Genomic DNA, 19,535 nt, shown 5'->3' on the forward strand with positions numbered 1-19,535 from the left:
AAGTTACCCTGCGGTGTCCATGCACTCGCGCCAACCCTAACACTTGTGTATGTGCTATGATGTTAGGTGTTGGTAAGATGAAGAAACGATTAGATCATGGGGTCCCTAGTGGCTTTTCGTGGTACTGCAGTGGAACTTCCGTTTTGATGAATAAACCAGAAACCTCATGTTCTGTGACAAGCTATGGTCACGATTTTTGGTTGGTCGGGAAGAAGTGACATGATTTTGGGCCCTCTAGCAGCTTTATTTGGAAATGCAGGGCCGTTTCAGTTGCCGACTTTGAAAGCCGATAAGTCAGGAAGGGATGAATTAATCTTCATATTATGTTCTGCATTATGTTCTGGGTGAGAGTTAAGATTAAGATGTGAGGAGGGGAGCTGAGAGTTTCAGAAAACTTTCTCTAAATGGGGAAGTTCCTTTTTTGTTTTAAATGTGAAAAACGCTGCAAAATTTACTGGGACCACAGCATTTGGGACAGCGACACAAACTGCAACCTATCTCCATGTGATATTGCAGTGTTAGTACAAAACAAATATGTAGGGTGCCTGTTCCTCGCACCTACGCACTGGATACAAGTCCTCACCATCGCCATCGGTCGTCTGTGTAGCAGGCGACTGTGAGTTTCGTCCAGTTCCTTTTTGCCGTTGGCCAGATGAACAATATCAAATCTGCTTTGATGTAATTTTTCCGTTGTTGTCTCCCATGAGCTGCTGAATGTATTGCAAATACATGTAGGCGCGGCTTTTTACTTATAAGCGCTTAGAGTACTAGTGGCTGTCTTGTTGGCGCTAACGCAAATGATGCCGATAGTATACAGAAGGGTTGCCAAGACGAAGCAATGCGTGTACATGCGAGTCGTTTAACCCTCAAACCACCGTATGGGGTCAAAACTGACCCCAGGCGTATATCAACATGTGCCATTTTGACATTTCTAGTTGAAAACAAAATTCCTCCTATGAGTTTGTTTGTATATATGTCTAATAACTTCTCATACGATTTTACCGAGATTGGCTGATTGTTGATTAAGTTATCCTAGAAAGTTTACGCGTGGTCCAGTGGGGTCAAAACTGACCCCAGCAAAATCTGCACTCATATTCCCTATTGTTTGATCCTTATCATCTAGTAACATGTATGACAAGGGTTATTATGATCATAGTAACAAAATATCATTTTGTAGATACGTGAAAAAAACAAGATTTTTTAATGAACGTAAATATTTTTGACGTTGCGACGTATTATGACGTCATTTATGTGATTTTATTGGCGAAAACCACCAAATTCGGTATTTCCATATAGCTCAAAGGTACACGATAAAATTTTCATAGAAATTCTGTATGATAAATCATAATGTATCCAAAGAAGTTATTTGTCACTGGAAACAGGAACGACGTCGAAATGACGTCATAAAAATTATATTCATATTTAGCTACCACTAGTGAAATCCGCCATCTTGGTTCCGCCATCTTGAATTTTTTTTAAATGCATTTTTTCATCAAATAACCTCAAAGCACAATAAAAAGACTAAAACGTTTATATTAAGATTGTTTCTGTTACAATTAACATGGAAATTAAGAAATTTGAGGTTGAAATAGCTGGTTATAGCTATCTAATTGTATCGTCCGCCATCTTAAATTTTGACCGATGACGTAATGAAATTTGCATAAATTATGAATATCAAATCATGAAAGTTATAGTGAATGACATTAGATGGTATGGATATAAGAAAATAAGTGCAGTTTAAAAAAGAAAACCCTAAAATTACATTGTTAAATCCAAAATTAGGGACTTTTTCCAAATATGGCTCTCAGAAACCGGTTGCCATGGCAACAAGAAAACATTTATTAGTTATTTCATTTATTACAAAATGTTGCCAACAAAATTTTAGCAAAGGTGACCAAGTTTGGTTGTTCTAGCGTAAGCCATTCAGATGCAATATCACATCAACTGTTGGCGCAAACCTCAATAGAGCCCGTTTGTCTGAATAGCATTAGTTGTAAAAGACGTTGTTCCTTCTTTTTGCATAAATTATGATAATAAGCAGAAATTATTCACAACTTATCATGTCAAACTGTCCCTTATAGATATATGGAACTATACATATATACAGATCAGAAAAAGAGTCACCAAAAAAGCTGTATTTGTAGAAAACATTCTGGGGTCAGTTTTGACCCCATACGGTAAGATTAGTCGTAAAAAAGCTACGGTGGTTTGAGGGTTAAAAACATCCAGTTACCAGTGTATTTCTTCTTTTGAGTTCGAAATTCGCGGAAGTTTAATCCGCTCAACGTGTGCTATGCTAGACTCAATAAAACTCGTGACACCGGTACCGGGCGGTGGCGTACATGTACATGGAAGGCTTAGCGAACATCCTTGGCTCCAGGACTTCCTAGACAATTTTCCGAGAAACATCCGCTTGTCCACCCCAGTTCTGCGTAATTCTGATTATTTGGGCACATATATTTCATATGTATTTTTATCACATACGTCTTGACCCCCAACAACCCCGGTCAGGGGATATTTGAGGTAGGTTACCGAAAGTTTTTCTTTTCTGCAATGTTTGACGTACTGCGCAGACTGTTACACTCTTTCATTCCTTCTGTCTTTCTTTCATCCTTAAAGGAGTCCTAAACCCCAGGGGGGAGTTATTTTCCAATGATGGTAATTTTAGGAAGTAGAAATAAATATTTTTTACAGTATACGATAAAGTACCCACTATAACGCATCCAAAAGCATTCAGTATTCTACCAAATTCCCAAGGTGACCCTCAGCATATTTGTTTTTTTACAATACGCCTGACAATGCCTGACAAAAGTTAGATTACAAAAAGAATGTCAGGGTGGTTAAGAAAAACTCGTCTTGCTATGTGTTCTTTTATATCTTATTAAGAAATGGCCTTCTTATTGTGCTTAACCACCCTCATTTACGCCGAAAATATCCACGTTTAAGAATGTATGTTTACGCATAGGGAATACACTGGTAGGGTCTGCAGGGGTTTAGTGAGTATCATATTGTTTTGAAAAACACACCTTGTGTAATTCACCACAAGCGGAATTCTGTACAAAGTCGGCTGATTATGTATTGATTGATACATAATCTAGTGGAAAATAACACCGCCTTCTGGAGTTTAGGACTCCTTTAAATCTTTGTCCAGCGCATTGCATTAGTATGTATTTCGTGCCGTTATTGCGTAGCTTTGTAGAATAGCCATATAAAAAAGCTTAAGGCTCTTTTCTGTAATCATCATTCTGGCATTTTACTTAGATTATGATATGTTGATAGAGTTATTAGGACTTAAATGACTTCTTTTGAGTTCACAATGCGCGTTTTTGATGCGCTCAGCGTGTACTCTGGTAGACTCATGTGAAATATAAAAATAAAACATGTGCTCGTGACACCGGTACTGGGCGGTAGCGAACATATACATGGAAGGCTTAGCGAACATCCTTGGCTCCAGGACTTTCTAGACAATTTTCCGAGAAACTTCCGCTTATACACCCCAGCTCTGCGTAATTCTGATTATTCATGAACATATAGTTATGCATTCTTTTTACATAAGTCTGTAGGGCGCCCAATGACCCTGAATTGGGGTCATGTGATAGTTGAGGTGAGGTAAAGAAATAGTTTTATTTTCAATGTTTGACATACTACGAAGATTGTCTTCTTGCCCTCTTGCCCTCTTGCCTCTAATGCCCAAGGTCTTGATGACGACAATTTTGGCATGTTGGGAAAGTCGTGTAAAGTGCCTTTCCTAAGGGCACAAGATCGTTTACACGGCAGGATTCGAACCCGTGACCACTTGGTTCTGAGCGGAACACGCTGCCGTTGCGCCACACGACCCTGATTGTTACCCTATTTCATTCATTCATTCATTCATTCGTTCGTTCGTTCGTTCGTTCTTATATACCGTATCTTCTGGTGCGTTGCATGATTTTGTACTGTACATGTATTTCCAGCGGTTATTAGTTTGTAGAATAGCCATAAGAAAAAGGGCTCTATTCTGTAATTTTCCTGGCATATCACTTTTTTTTATTTAGTGTTACATTCATTCGTTCATCTTTAAATTTTTTTCTAGTGCACGAGCATGTATTTTGAGCTGGTTATTGCGTAGGTCTGTCTAGTAGCTTACAACAAGGTTTCTATTTGTTTTAATCAAGTATGGCATTTGACACAAACCCTTACATTCATTCATACATTCGTTCATTCATTCACACGCTTCTTCTTATTTTCATTCATCATTCAAAAAGAACAGCACAGTTGAAGTTCTTTGTCAAGTGCATTGCATGACGGCTCTCGGGGTGCTCTCGGATGGATGGATTTATTGTACATGGCTCGTGGAATACTGACACAGGCATGTGTGAGTCATTGTCGGTATGATATTAAGTTAAACGTAAATGGCATAAAACTGCGGCACTATAACAAGCTGTTGCTATATCCTGAGCCGTACGGCAAAGTGGAGATGCATTTGCAGATAATAATTGCAATTAACACTAACAATTAACAATTCCTGGTCAAAAAATGACAGTCAAATGCTGTAGAGAAGTACCTACATTATACATGAACATCCTTCCACTTTCTCCACATCTTAAGAAGTCTACATGACATCAGATCTTACCCTTGAGAACCCTCAGTCCTTCTATACTATTGCAACATGTGATATGTTGAGGTCTGTTAGGGCACATAAATACTATCAGGAACTAGATTCTAACCGAAAGATGACATTTTCGAACAAAAGGTCAGTTACATCTTTACCTGTTAAAAAGAAATATTGCTCTACACTCCAGTTCTAGATTAAAACATCATGATAATCTGGTAACATCATCATCTACATCTACTTTGTTCTGCAACACTCCTGTATCTCCTTGCCTGATATCCATCAATTCTAATAGTTCCAGTCCGCTCCTTTGATCGTTTCCCTGCTAATTAAGTGACTAAAAGTGAGAGTTCTTATTGGTTCCCACATTCCTCATAACATCACCGTGTGTTATAACAAGCATTCAAAAGTTTGATCCCAATTGTTACACTGCTTCCGAGAAATGTTTGATTCCCAAGATAATGCAGGGCATATGAGCCAAATATTCAACTGAATGGGGACGGGGGCCAGACCATTTTGCTTTCGAGGAATGACTCATTCCCAAAATATATATGGAGAAGGGGGCCAGGCTGTTTTGCAGGGCCCTATCAGTGGAGTAAACTAGTGCTAGAATAGAATGGATACCAGACAACCCCCCCTCTAAAATGAGATAAAAACAAATTGTGAACACAATACCTTAGGGTAGTCTTTAGGCAATAATGGCATTGGAATGCTTTTTCATTTGTGTTCAGAATCTGTCAACTTTCCAGACTAAAGGTAACCAGTGCAGCGAGCCTCCGACAAACCAACAGCTACATTTTCAGAAAACCAAGCTGCACTACGTGTACAAGGCAACATACAGACTCATACTGTTGATCACATACAAGTACAAGAACACACTCAAAGATTTAAATGTACATAAACAGAGCAGAGATATACAGAAACAACTAGAAAATATACAGCCGCACAATTGCAAGGTACATACTACATACGATAATCACATCACTGTACTAGGGCTAAGTATTTCTTTCTTGTACGAATGTTCAGGTCTTTGGTATGCAGGAAGGTTGCATAATTTAGTCAGTGTGAAACTGAGGACAGTATTCAGATGGTACTTTTTTGTTCATAATTAGATTTTGTTTCAAAACATTGAGTATACATAGCTCTACTATGGTATTGAACTCAAAAGAAGGCACTCTACGGTTTAAACTCTGTTGGTACAAGAATCGTCTGATCATTCACAGCTGTTAGAATACAGAATGGCTCACTATGAGTGATGAGAACATCTGTGAAACCTGAGGAAAACTGCACTTAAGGGCCTTGATGAAAAATGGTCAGCTTGAGACAGGTGGCCCATATATATATAGACAGGATCATTAAATGTTTCAGTCAATGGGGAAAATAATCTAAGTTAATGTACCGCCAAAAAAAGGGCAAAGTGGCCAGGCAGTCCTTATGCAGAGAAGGTCACTGGTACAGGCTTCACTACACTTTTCTAGCAGTCCTTACTTTATGATTCCCCCAAGTGCACATCATCCTGACTCAGAAGACCCCCTGGACCTACTAGGCAACCCCAAATTAAATTCAAACTTCATCCTGACTTTGAGGACCCTGGCAACCCTGGCGACCTAGTGTTTAACCACTGCTGTGAAGTGATGTGAAGGGAACATCACCCTGACTCTGACGACCCAGGTAAACCAGTTGGTGCTGGAATGTGATGTGAAGGAAGTGTCATCTTGACTTTGATGACCCTGACGACCCAGGTGACCCGGACAGCTGGTGAGGTCCCAGCAGCTTCTCTATGCTGCCCAGACCCCACAATGGTCTAAGAACCCTTGTCTAATACATTGTATAAAATGAATCTTTTAAGCCATGCAACGGAAAAGTTATCCTGACTTTGAAGACCCTGACGACCCAGGCGACCCGGACAGCTGGTGCGGGCCCAGCAGCTCCTCTATGCTGCCCATGGCCTTCCCCACGACCACGTCCATCTGACCCATGAACTCTCCCATGGTCTTCTGCAGCTCTGAAGGACCCATCTCACGCAGCTGCCCGCTCGAGATCAGCGTAACCCGGGGCAACAGCGGGGCGGGGTGGCCGTCAGTGTCCGGGTCTCCGCCGTCTTCTTGGGAAGGTTCATCTTCTGGAGGAGAATAAAGATCAATCATATATATGTTAAAAATCCCTCTTCTATACATTTGTACATATAGAATACAACAAGGTGTATTTCGTATCACCCGAGGTACATGTATCAGTCTGATATGTTTTGTATTCCGTTTATGTAATACACAATTGAGAAAACACAGTTTCCGGGTCGCCCTACTGGTCTTCTTGGGAAGCATCGTCTTCTGGTGGGAAAAAAAAATCATACTCTTGTTACCTCTTACTCCGAGTCTACAATACATGATTATTCTTCTGTTCTGTATCACCTGAAACCAAGAAGACATTGTGAGGGGATTCTTTTTAATATGTTATACCCAAACGGGAATTAAGTACCTTACTTACTTACTTAGAAAGTCACCATCATTAGTTTGTTGTTCTTTTTTGCTTGTCTCTTTATGTGTCTGTGACTCTGCGATACATTATAACTGACATACACAATGCAGCATTGCCATGTATCTTCAGTTTTACTGTTTTTGTCTGAGGGATCAGAATTATCACAAAGCACAATTTGTAAGTGAGTCAAGTCTGGCATCTGTGATTGCCTGGTATCAGTCATTGCCACACTTACCAGGGAACCTGTTGTCGTTGTTAGCCGGCTGTCCTGTTCCTGCAGGACCTGGGTGGATGTAGCGATCATCTGGGGGCTGGGCTGTGGCAACATAATGGAACAGGGGACAAATGATTTTAAATTCTTGGTCATTCGATATGCATGAGAAGAAGGAGGGGCACCGCAACACCAAAAAGCCATATTGGGGCACAAACACAATTTAAGAATTACTCTCCCTCTCAAGAGCTATCTACCACTAAAAACCTGGCCACAAGAAGAATAGCTACATTCATATTGTAAGCAAATTGTGGATCACAAATAAAGTCAAAATAGTGAGAAAAAAACATGGTATGTCCGGAACACGAGATATCAAAACCGGAGGTTCCCCTGCAGTACCCTAGCAAGCCGCAGGTGGGCCCAAAAAATAAAGGTAAAACCTAAGGTCTCAAGAACTTAGAAGACCTACCCACCTACCAAGTATAATCCAGGCATTCTAGAGTTATCGTGTTTACATAAGGACACACACACACGAACGCTGTGCAAAACATAACCTAATCAGCAAAGGTAAAAAAGTGTTTGGGTGAACTTTAGTTCTAAACTCACCGCTGTCTGCCTCAGGCAGCAGTTTCCTGGAGAACTCGTCCTGACACATCCTGACCTGGTGCACCAGCAGCCTCACGTCGCTGCACAGCTCACGGGTCTCCGTGGCAACCTGAGGGGCGGGGCAGTGGTTAGTAACAGTTTCCATGGCAACCTGAGGGGGGCGGAGCAGTGGTTAGTAACAGTTTCCTGGAGAACTCGTCCTGACACATCCTGACCTGGTGCACCAGCAGCCTCACGTCGCTGCACAGCTCACGGGTCTCCGTGGCAACCTAGGGGGGGGGGGCAGTTGTTAGTAACAGTTTCCATGGCAACATGTGGGGGCGGGGCAGTGGTTAGTAACAGTTTCCATGGCAACCTGGGAGGGCAGTCATCAGTAACAGTTTCCATGGCAACCTGGGGGTTAAGTGCTTAATGATCTCATGTCAAGACTGCAAGGTCAAGGGTTCAAATCCTTGTGTAGCCATCAATGCTGTGAACCTGTTTTAGAGAACTTCAAGAGAACATTTAGCATGAGAAATACCACTGACAGCAGTAAGACTATAAGGGTACAGCCTCAGGGCTCTAAATATTGTATGCAAAAGCACTTACATTGTATATGCTAGTATATACAGCATATCCTTGATTGTTTTTTTCTTTTCCTCATTTTGCTGACATTTTCCTACTTTATCTATGCTGTGCACCAAACATTTTTCTGTGCACGTATTCCCAAAAAACAAACTTAAGCCCTGATATGCAAAACATTCACTTAGTTTGTACTTAGTAGAAAAGGAACAGAATTTGTGTGTCACACCATGAGCTAGTTAACCGTTGTGTCAGTTATGCACTGCAAAACATCCAGAACTTCCTCCCTCCACGTACCTCCAGTAATGTGACATATTTCTACTTTATCTAAAGTATGTTGTGCACCGACCATTTTTCTGTGTACCTATTCCCAAAAATGAAGTCAAGCCCTGATGAGTTACCAAAACACTTAACTTACAGAACAGTACAAAATTTGCATGTCATACCATAAGGTAGTTAACCAGTTATGCAGTACACAATATGCCGACACACCTGTCGTACGCGGTGCCAGGCAGCCTTGTCCTCCATGAGACAGCCCTCCACCACGCCCCGCAGCTCCCGCTCCTGGAGAACCTGCTCCTTCAGCTGCTCCGCCTGCGCATACACCTGCGAAACAAAAACAGGTGTGTTAGCACCTGAGACAGCGGGGACACAAACGTACAGGTGTGTTAGCACCTGATACAGCTGGGACACACATCTGGTGTGTTAGCACCTGCTCCATCAGCTGCTCTGCCTGCGCATACACCTGGGAAACAAACACAGGTGTGTTAGCACCTGGTACACAAACACAGGTGTGTTATCGCCTGCTCCTTCAGCTGCTCCGCCTGCGCATACACCTGGGAAACAAACACAGGTGTGTTAGCACCTGAGACAGCCCTCCACCACGCCCCGTAGCTCCTGCTCCTGGAGAACCTGCTCCTTCAGCTGCTCCACCTGCGCATACACCTGGGAAACAAACACAGGTGTGTTAGCACCTGGAACAAACATCTGGTGTGTTAGCACCTAGACTGTGGTACAGCTAGATGAGCACCTGATACATCTGGAACAAACACACACCTGATACACCACAATTCAGGCAATATTGATTTTATCCAAGTACTACATGTACCTACTAAAACTAGTCGAACATCAGAGGGAGGACGAATGTAGAGATTTGACACTTAACGTTTACGCCTGAAGCTCCCTAATATACGAGCCCGACAGCTTTACGTCACCATCCGATGCCAAATAAACGCCAATTTCACTTGCCATCGACCTGGGCCCGAACTCTGGCCCACGAATAAACGGAATTGGCCAAGCAGGGGGGTTGTGTTTACCGTTTGGGCCACGGGGACATTTTCGTTGAAAAAATAATTTTGATGAAACAAATGCTGGATACTGCTACTATATACGACTACTACTACAGTACAGTAACTTTATGAACTACCATCATCATGATTCAATACTACCACCGTACCCTGTGCAGCTGCATGGCCATTTCCTGCATCTCGCTCTCCAGCTTGTCGGCATAGGCGTGTTCCGGACCCGTCATGTGTAACCGGGCGTGGCTATGGTACCGGGCGATCGCCGACGTCATCTTACGCCGCGGGCCCATCAGCTTGATCCCAATCTGTTGTAATTGTAAACAATCTCATTTTGTGAAACAAAACTTTTTGGAGTGTCGCACACTCATTTATGAACCGAAGGAGTACTTGTACATGACATGTATAATGTATGGCCGTGGAGTCAGACACCGTACTTTATGGTCTCTATTTAGGCCACAGCAAGTAAATTTTATGGATGACATCCTCCGCAGACTCCAAAATTAACGAGATAGGGCGAAAAAAAAAACAAGGCGGGCCAAAAAAACAAGATTCCTATTTTTTCAAATTTTGAGATCATAAGTCTTGTTAAACAAGAATTGAGGCGGCGAAATATAATATCATGACCAACAGGTCTTTTATTCCTGTATTCAACCAATGAGGTTTCATATATAATATAAAACCTTGTCCTTGTAGATGTGTATACATCTCAATAGACTAACTACAACAAAAGCAGAAAAGAGCTTGTTGTACCATCATCTGAAGCAACTACACTGGGAATTCATATGCGATGAAACACCTTGTGTATACAGCTCAATTAGCTAGACCCCCCCCCCCCCGTTATTTATATAATGTCCTTGCTAGAACAAATGCAGAAAACAGCTTGTTATTATACCATCATGGGCAGGAACTACACTGGGTATTCATATGCAATGAAACACCTTAGACTGTCAACATTAAACTGTCCTTGAAGATGTGTATACAGCCCAATTGACTAGAACAAATGCAGAAAACAGTTTGTCATACCATCATGGGCAGGAACTACACTGGGTATTCATATGCAATGAAACACCTTAGACTGTCAACGTTTACGACATATTTGCCAATTTTTGGCATGTTGACCACCGTCGGAGGGCAATGAAATTTCTTGTTTTTTATTTCGAAATCAGGCGAAAATTAATGAGCGCGCTGATGTCATCCATAAAAATTACTTGCTGTGGCCTTATCTAATATTACTGGTTGGGCTGTAAGTCATTAGGCAGACTTGTCCAACTATAGTTGTTTCATATTTAGTATTACAAAGGGTTAGCTTTTATTTGCATAGATTTGCTGACATGACATAATGTTCAACTTGACAATACAGATACACGTGAGAGTGATTTGATGATTATATAAAAATGAACACAATTCAGTACCTTACTCAATTGTCTGGTTGATTTGTATACAGACAAATTAATTGATCAATTGAATTAATTGATTGATTGATGGATGTATGGATTGATTGATTGATTGATTGATTTGATGGATAAAATAATGGATACAGAAGTGCAGTTTTCCTGCCTCACCTCCTTCAGGTCATGGGCTTGATTGATTGATTGGTGGATTTATTGATCAATTTATTTATTGGTTTATTTATTTATTTATTGATTGATTGATTGATTGATAAAAAAAATGGATACAGAAGTGTATTTTCCCCCTCTCACCTCCTTCAGGTCGTTATCGGTGAGCGTGAGGAACACGTGGAGGTCGATGTCCTGGTCCTCGAACACCGGGAGGTACTTCGCACACTGGATGTTGTTCAGCAGCTCCAGGAGGTTCTTGGGGGGCTGGTACACCTGTAAGTAAAAGTTGTAGACTGAAGTACTTAAAGGCATCCAGAGCATTTTATGATGCTTGAAACTTGAATACAAAAACTCAAATTTGTAGTCATTCCTACACATAGGAAATTTCAATAACGCTATACCATTACACCTATGTTGTCTGTAATTTGCCATACATTGTCACTGATGCAATTGTTGTGCAATGAAATCATTCATTCGTTCATTAAAGGAGCAAAGATACGATGTCGTTGTGTGGTGAGAACTGATAGAAAATCCAAGCCCTTATAGACTGACGCTGACTGTCTATCACAATTAGCGGTTTGACCAATGAAAGAGTGACTGCATGTCTGTCAAATGTTTGCATTTTTATGTTTAAATTTTGCATTCAAGTAGGTGCCTTTAAGTATCTATCTGCTTGGTTGTACATGTGCGAGACATGATACAGCAAGGGCTGAACAAGGGTTTCGAAGTAAAATAAAGGCCTTGACTTGACTTGACTAGTCTTACAAAGGGCCCTTCGCCAGTGCCAGTGGGTGCCTGCGGTTTCCTAACTCTACAATATGATAGTACAAAGCCATACCTCTGTGCTCCCCTCTGAGTCGGGTGCAGGCGTGGTGACGTTGGCTGGCAGCGGTGGCAGCACCTCCAGCGGGGGGTCCGGTTTGGGGGGTCGTTTCTGGGGTTTCCTAAATCTATAATATAATAGGACAAAACTATGTCGGACTCCATACCTCTGTGCTCCCCTCTGAGTCCGGTGCAGGCGTGGTGATGTTGGCTGGCAGTGGTGGCAGCACCTCCAGTGGGGGGTCCGGCATGGGGGGCGGTGCCTGGGGCTGCTGCTGGTATGCCTGATGTTTAGTTTAGTTTATTAATTTGTTGATGGTACACAGTGGTTACACCAGGTAATAAGATATAGTACCAAAAAACAGTTACTCAAGCGACTGGATAAAATTTGTTTGCACGAAAAAAGGTAAGAATTGTTTTTATCCAGTTGCTTGAGTAAATGTTTTTTGGTGCAGTTTATCAATTCTTAGTTAGTTCTTTATTGCAAGCACTAGCTGCTCAATAGGAAAAAAAACAGAGCATTGTCCATAAAAACATAGCACTCTAAATTTAGTAAAAACACAGGACTGGTGTGAACAGCCCCAAGCTCTCAGGGAGGATCGAGGACCAACCAGCCCCTGACAGCAAGAGATGTGGAACACAGGCTTCCTCTGGCTCACCTGTGAGAACAGTTCTGGTTGCGTCGGTTGCTGCTCCTGGTTCAGCCCCAGGGCCTTCTCCAGGTCCCCACTGCTGCTGCTGCTGCTCTTGATGGTCAGAGCGTTGGACAGAGCGAAGGCACACTGTTCGTCTAATGTGTTCGCTGGGTCGGCCGCCTGTAACAAGGTGGCAAGTGGGTCTTGTGGTTAGAGTTGTTGACTTTTTAGGATCTAAAGTTTCTGGGTTGTTGAATTAAGATCTAAGGTTGTAAACTCAAAATCGAAAAGTTCTGTTGTTGACTTAGAATCTAAATCTGCTGCTCTTGATAGTCAGAGCGTTGGACAGAGCGAAGGCACACTGCTCATCAAGCGTGTTCGCTGGGTCAGCAGCCTGTAACAGGGCGGTCTTGTGGTTAGGATTGTTGACTTACATGTACAAGTAAAGGTTCTGCATTGTTGTCTTACACTGTAGGATCTACACTTCAAGATTCTGGGTTGTTGACTTAAATTCTAAACCTGCTGCTCTTGATTGTCAGAGCGTTGGACAGCACAAAGGCACACTGTTCGTCAAGCGTGTTCGCTGGGTCAGCATCCTGTAACGGGCCGTCTTGTGGTTAGGGTTGTCGACTTGGGATCTAAAGTTTCTGGGTTGTTGAATTAAGATCTTAAGGTTGTCAACTCAGAATCTAAAGGTTCTGCGTTTTTGACTTAGAACATGCTGCTCTTGATAGTCAGAGCGTTGGAGAGAGCGAAGGCACACTGTTCATCAAGCGCATTGCAATTGGGTGGATTGCCCCCCCTGCACAAGGGTGGCAAGGTGGTCGTGTTTGTAGGGTTGCCTAGATTTAGTGAAAATGCTAATCGGGCCAGTGCGATTTTTAAAGATGTGGGTAGATGGTTGTGGGTTGGTTTGGTTAATACTATATGCATGCTTTAAAGTGCTTATTTAAGATTGGGCTGAGGACATTGCGGGAGAAGATCTCAAACAAACAAGCAACCAAACAAACATCGACCCATCCCCCGGAACTGTCCAAGTCATGTTCGCTGACGTTGATGGGGGGAAATACCAGTGTGGAAGCAAATCTCACACAAACAAACAAGCAAACAAACCTCGACCCGTCCGCCTGAGCTGTCCAAGTCGTGCTCGCTGACGTTGATCGGTGAGATGACGTCGCGGAAGCATATCTCGCCCTCCTCCCTCTCCCCCGCCCACTCGTCCTGGAACGTGACGTAACCGCTGGGCACACCCGGGCTGTTTGGCACCGCGGGGTTCTGGGGTGGGGGGTCGTTGGACGGAGGGTGGGGCTGGGACACCTTTGAATTCCCCTTCTGTAGGAGTAAAATAATAAAAAGTCTTCAAGTTATTATTTAAATGCAAATCCCTGGCTCACTCATTCTGGAATGGTGATGTAACTGTTGGGCACACCGGGGCTGTTCGGCACCGCGGGGTTCTGGGGTGGGGGGTCGTTGGACGGAGGGTGGGGCTGGGCCACCTTCCCCTTCTGTTTAAGAGAAAATGAAAATTAGAGGTTATGCTAAGATGTACTTACCATATGAAGTATAATGATATCGTAATTATACCACATGTGATACCTTGTCCAAGGTCAAAGTTCCTTGTGCAGTATTCCTGTGAATCGCTAGAAGGCGCACACATCCAAAGCAAAGCATGATGGGACCTCACTTGATGACGCCCCTATCAAACCATCATTGACTGAGTGCAAGAGTAATTAATTTATACCTCTGTGCTGTCCACTTGTATAGGGTGGGTAATGTTCACGAAGTCTTTCTGAACATGACATTCAGGGTGGGAAGTTACACCTTAGACAAGGTATCACATGTGGTATAATCAGTAAATTCATGCCATAAGGCCAAATTCATGTGATGAATCAATTGTTAACTAGAGGTAGGTTTAGGGCTTTTCGGCAGATGTTAGATACCTCCATGAATAGTTTCATCAGGTTGGTAAGTCACTGAATAAAAAGACTCTTTTTACACAACCAACAAGAGATTTATTCAACCGACGTTTGGGACCACATAGTGATGTCATCCCCTGTGATTGTACATATGTAAATATTTTGCGTTTGCATCTCATTAATATGTATAAGCAGCAACACCTGTGCTGCATTGCTATGTGAACCAGTCAGAGAAGGTGACAGATTGCCACCGAAACGTCGGTTGAATAAATCTCTTGGTTGTGTAAAAAGAGTCTTTTTATTCAGATGTTAGATACCTGTTGAGGTTGGACGGGGATGCCGGTCTTGCGGGCGAACTCGGCCGGACCATCCCGTATGCTGGGCGTTCGGCGGGCACGGGAGCTCCGATGGTGGTGGCTGCGGGGAGGGGGCTTCCTGTGACCCTTGAACTCGTCGGACGAACTGAGGTCATCGTTTGTCTCGCCCAAACCGGGTGCAGCGCGGAGACTTGTGCCGGGCTGCGCCGTGAAGGTGTCAATGAGACCTGCAGAATTGTTGATATTGTTATATTAGGGGGGCCGACAACTCTCTTCGCAGTCAGGGCTTACAATTGGCAAGGCTAGATTGCAATGGTCTGGAGAAGTTGCCATTAGGCGCTAACTCAGGTGATCTCAATATTACAATTGCCCCTATGCGGCTATAGGACTGACATAGGTTTTGAAATGCTCATAGGACTTTAGGTTTTGAAATGCTCACTAGCAGTCTGTTAGCTAGCAGGGCATCTTCTTATATGGATAATGAAAAAATAGTAAACTTGATATGATCCTCCAAACTGACAAAAAACCATAATAGGCTAAAGTAACATCCTAGCTAGAACCCTGAAACAGAATAAACAGAACACTGACCCACGATCTTGGAGTGCCCGTTGATGAGCGCCAGCATGTGCGGGTTGTTTTCAAAAATAATTATGAAAAACTTTCAACTTGATATGGTCCTCCAAACTAACAAAAAAAAACATTAGGCTAAAATAACATGCTACTTAAGTAGCTAGAGCCACACCCTACGCACGTAAAAGAACCCACCACACCTTTCGAAAAAGAGTAGGGGCATGCCCCGGTGTGCGACGGTCCAAACCTTACAGTCTGGTCTGGGTTGACATCTTGAAAAGGTGATAGTCACCTGTTATGTCAAACCTTCCACAAATGTGGTAAATCAAAATAAATAAATAAATAAATGAATTAACAGAGCACTGACCCACGATCTTGGAGTGGCCGTTGATGAGCGCCAGCATGCGTGGGGTGTCGCCGTTGTAGCTCTGGGAGTTCACGTTCGCCCCGTGGTCCAGCAGAGTTTGCACAATGATTTCGTGACCCTCCCCTGCCGCCAGGCACAGCGGTGTGAGACCTAGGTAATGGTAGAAACTGCATCGTGAGACCAAGGTACATACACAAGAACACAACTTTGTATCACTACGTACAGTTGCAGCTTGGAGGCTGAAATGATGTTGTGATATTACAAGACTATTACCGATTTGTTACCGTATTACTAATAAATAAATGATGATGATGATGAATAAATCAATATTAAAAACATTCCATTAGTTTGCACTGACCCAGACCTCTCCGTGTAGATGCCATTTTAGACGATGTAGACTCTTTTTTAGACCATTCATATCTATGTAGTAGAAATTATTGAATTTTATTCTAATTCTATTGTACTTTGGCTTTGTCAGCAGGGCTAGCACTTTGTAATAAGCCACAGGCTAGTTGGGAAGCCTCAGCCTGCTGAATACCCAAACCAATAAATGGTTAGACATAAGAACAAGTAATGTATAAGTATACGACACGCTAAATCTCAATATGTTGCCCTATCCCATATAATTGTATGTACAAAAACTCTTTCGTATGCACCTATTTGTTTGTTTGTATGTATGTATGTATAGATAGATTAAGTAGACCTTACAAGAGTCGCTGTACTTTTGTTGTGTCAATAAAGATTGTAAAAGAAGTATAGCATACCCAAGGTCGGCTCGCGTGACTCCGTGTCCGCCCCCTCCTCCAGCAGGAACTTGACCATGTTCTGGTGCCCGGCGTTGGTGGCATGAAAAAGCGCCGACCAGCCTCTCCTGTCCTTCCCTGTTTGTTTGTTTGTTTATTAGGAAACTTCATTAGTGAACAACGTGACTTGTTGTGTATACTAAACTTCCTGGAGTCCTTTTTATCATACACCAAAATAATGATACAATATTTACATCCAAAAAATTGAATGAAGTTGGTAGAACATACTTTTTTTTAGAATATTGGACTTGGAGTTTCTTTATCTTTCAGAAGAGTGTCTTGGAAAAAAAAGTCAACCAAAGTGATGAACCAGGACGAGGGGGGTACCGACTAAGTCACGTTTGGGATTGTGTTCTCCATGCAAAAGCACCACCTACATTAGCTACATATAGTGGCGAGAAATTGCGCTTCAGTCATCAGGAGCTCTGAGGAGGATGTCTGATAGACATTGAAACATATTAAGCAGGTGAGAGACATTCAAAGTCAAAGTTCCTTCCCGCACCGATGGTGCATAGGGCGGCGCCCATCTCCATTTCAGTAGCCCTTTGGCCACACTTTGTGCAATCACTACAGCAGGGGGCTATTCCACTGGTAGTGATGTGTGTGTTTAACTTCCATACTATTTCCCAAATGCTGAGTGCTAAGCAGAGAAAGCAGTATGTACCATTTTTAGAGTCTTTGGTATGACCCGGCCGGGGTTCGAACTCACGACCTACCGTATGCAAGGCGAACACTCTACCCACTCGGCCATTACACCGGTCGAGAGACATTCCTGGTTGTGAAAAAGAAAACGTCAATAACCTTCAACAAGAATTATACCTGTGAGGTCAGCGCCTTGCTGCAACAGGAAGTACGCCACACTCTCGTTCCCGCAGCTGGCCGCCAGGATCAGCGGGGTCTGACCCTTCGCCGACTTCAGGTTGACGTCGACCCCGGCGTCTAGCAGCAGGTTAACGATGTTGTCGTGTCCGATGTAACACGCGTACATCAGCGGAGTCCAGCTGCCATGGTTCTTCTTGTCTAGGTCCTGTTTCCCTGATTGGACGATGGCCCGTACCTAGGGATATGTTAATCAGGGTATTAGCTAGCTATGCGTCTATGCGTCTTTTGGATGCCCTACTCTAAAATGCTCCTGTGGTTTTTCTTGTCCAGGTCCTGTTTCCCCGATTGGACGATGGCCCGCACCTAGGGATGTGTTAATCAGGGTATTACATGTAGCTAGCTAAGCGTCTAATCGTCTTTTGGATGCCCTACTCTAAAATCCTCCTGTGGTTCTTCTAGTCCAGATCCTGCTTTCCTGATTGGACAATATGGCGCTTACCCAGGGGATGTGTTAATCAGGGCATTAAATAAAATAACAGAGAAATTTGACACAGCAGGTTGACGATGTTGTCGTGCCCGATGTAACACGCGTACATCAGCGGAGTCCAGCTCCCATGGTTCTTCTTGTCTAGGTCCTGTTTCCCTGATTGGACGATGGCCCGCACCTAGGGATGTGTTAATCAGGGTTTTAGCTAGTTAAGCGTCCATACGTCATTTGGACGCTATTCTCTAGAATGATCCCGTGGTTCTTCTTTTCCAGATCCTACTTTCCCGATCGGACGATGGCACGTACCTAGGGATGTGTTAATCAGGGTATTAGCTAGCTATGCGTCTTTTGGATGCCCTACTCTAAATTGCTCCCATGGTTCTTCTTGTCCAAGTCTTGCTTTCCGGATTGGACGATGGCCCGTACCTAGGGATGTGTTAATCAGGGTATTAACTATCTATGCGTCCATGCGTCTCATACATGCATATCATTTAATACGGATGGTAGTAAAATTCAAAGTGTCGTTACAGTACTGCAAAATTCAACTAAGTACAGGTCCAAAATACCAGATGTCAAGGTACCGTGGACCTTACTCTAATAAACACATAATACAAATGTATGCTGTTCCATGCTCCACACTGTTCAATTACCCCCTACACGTCCCTAAGCTTACCGTATCGTACTGGCCGATGGACGAGGCTGTGTGGAGGTCAATGGGGATGGGATCGAACCCGTCTGTGTCCGTGTTGAGGGAACCCCACCCTCGCCACATGGACAGGCTACGGTCCAGGAGTTCGTTCTCGCTGGCTTCATCGCTGGCCTCGTAGGGATACTCCACGTGTTCCGTGCAACTCATCCTGGCTGGTACCTGCACTCCTGATTTTTTTTTTTTTTCAAATCTACCGCTGTGATTCAAGTGGAAGTCTTAGAGGGAGAAGATACCAAACCTGGAGAACATATAGAAAATCAAGGTGATGAGATTAGATTAAAGAAACGAGTCTTGACTCAAGAATTTAAGTTACCATAAGTGCGCTACATGTAACAATCTTTTTTTATTTATTTTTTTTTATTTTGAACTATTTATGTATTACGGTGGTGATAAGGCATTAGGCCGTTCCCCCCACATGAGTCACCCGGTTCCTGCCCGCGCCAGTCCCGCCCGTTAAGCCCCCTGCATACCTGGCCATACCTGACTGGCTCTCAAATTATTCAGGTGTTCCAAACCTTTTGTTGGCGACACAAGAATTCTTAGACATGAAACTAACCTTCGCGCGCTCTTGTAACCGACTTATAAAAACTCCTCGACTCCTAGAAAGTTATCTTGCAATCATAATTGTTCTTCACTACTTGAAGACCATAAATTCCTTATCATAATTGCCATAATTATCGAGTTTTGATCAATAAAACCTCCGCACACTTCATAGTCATACATACCTGATCACCTTCCATGTTGTGCCGCGGGGGATGACGGGTAACTGTGACCTTTGAC

At 43.1% G+C, this 19,535-nt stretch overlaps 1 protein-coding gene across 1 annotated transcript; it reads right to left on the bottom strand.

Moving 5' to 3' along the window:
- Positions 1–4,296: 4,296 nt before the first annotated feature.
- Positions 4,297–19,533, bottom strand: LOC136429169 (ankyrin repeat and SAM domain-containing protein 3-like). The gene is made up of 17 exons (XM_066419047.1): positions 19,481–19,533; positions 18,720–18,993; positions 17,557–17,794; positions 16,699–16,815; positions 15,935–16,084; positions 14,998–15,224; positions 13,817–14,096; positions 13,105–13,193; positions 12,789–12,944; positions 12,297–12,413; positions 11,449–11,580; positions 9,901–10,053; positions 8,937–9,050; positions 8,024–8,152; positions 7,884–7,992; positions 7,302–7,382; positions 4,297–6,713 (listed from the first exon to the last, which is right to left on the bottom strand). Exons 2-17 carry the CDS (start codon positions 18,900–18,902, stop codon positions 6,457–6,459), a joined length of 2,532 nt encoding a protein of 843 aa, XP_066275144.1. The 5' UTR covers positions 18,903–18,993; positions 19,481–19,533; the 3' UTR covers positions 4,297–6,456.
- Positions 19,534–19,535: the final 2 nt, after the last annotated feature.

Source organism: Branchiostoma lanceolatum, chromosome 3 (assembly GCF_035083965.1).
Source record: "Branchiostoma lanceolatum isolate klBraLanc5 chromosome 3, klBraLanc5.hap2, whole genome shotgun sequence".
NCBI classification, from domain to species: Eukaryota; Metazoa; Chordata; class Leptocardii; order Amphioxiformes; family Branchiostomatidae; genus Branchiostoma; species Branchiostoma lanceolatum.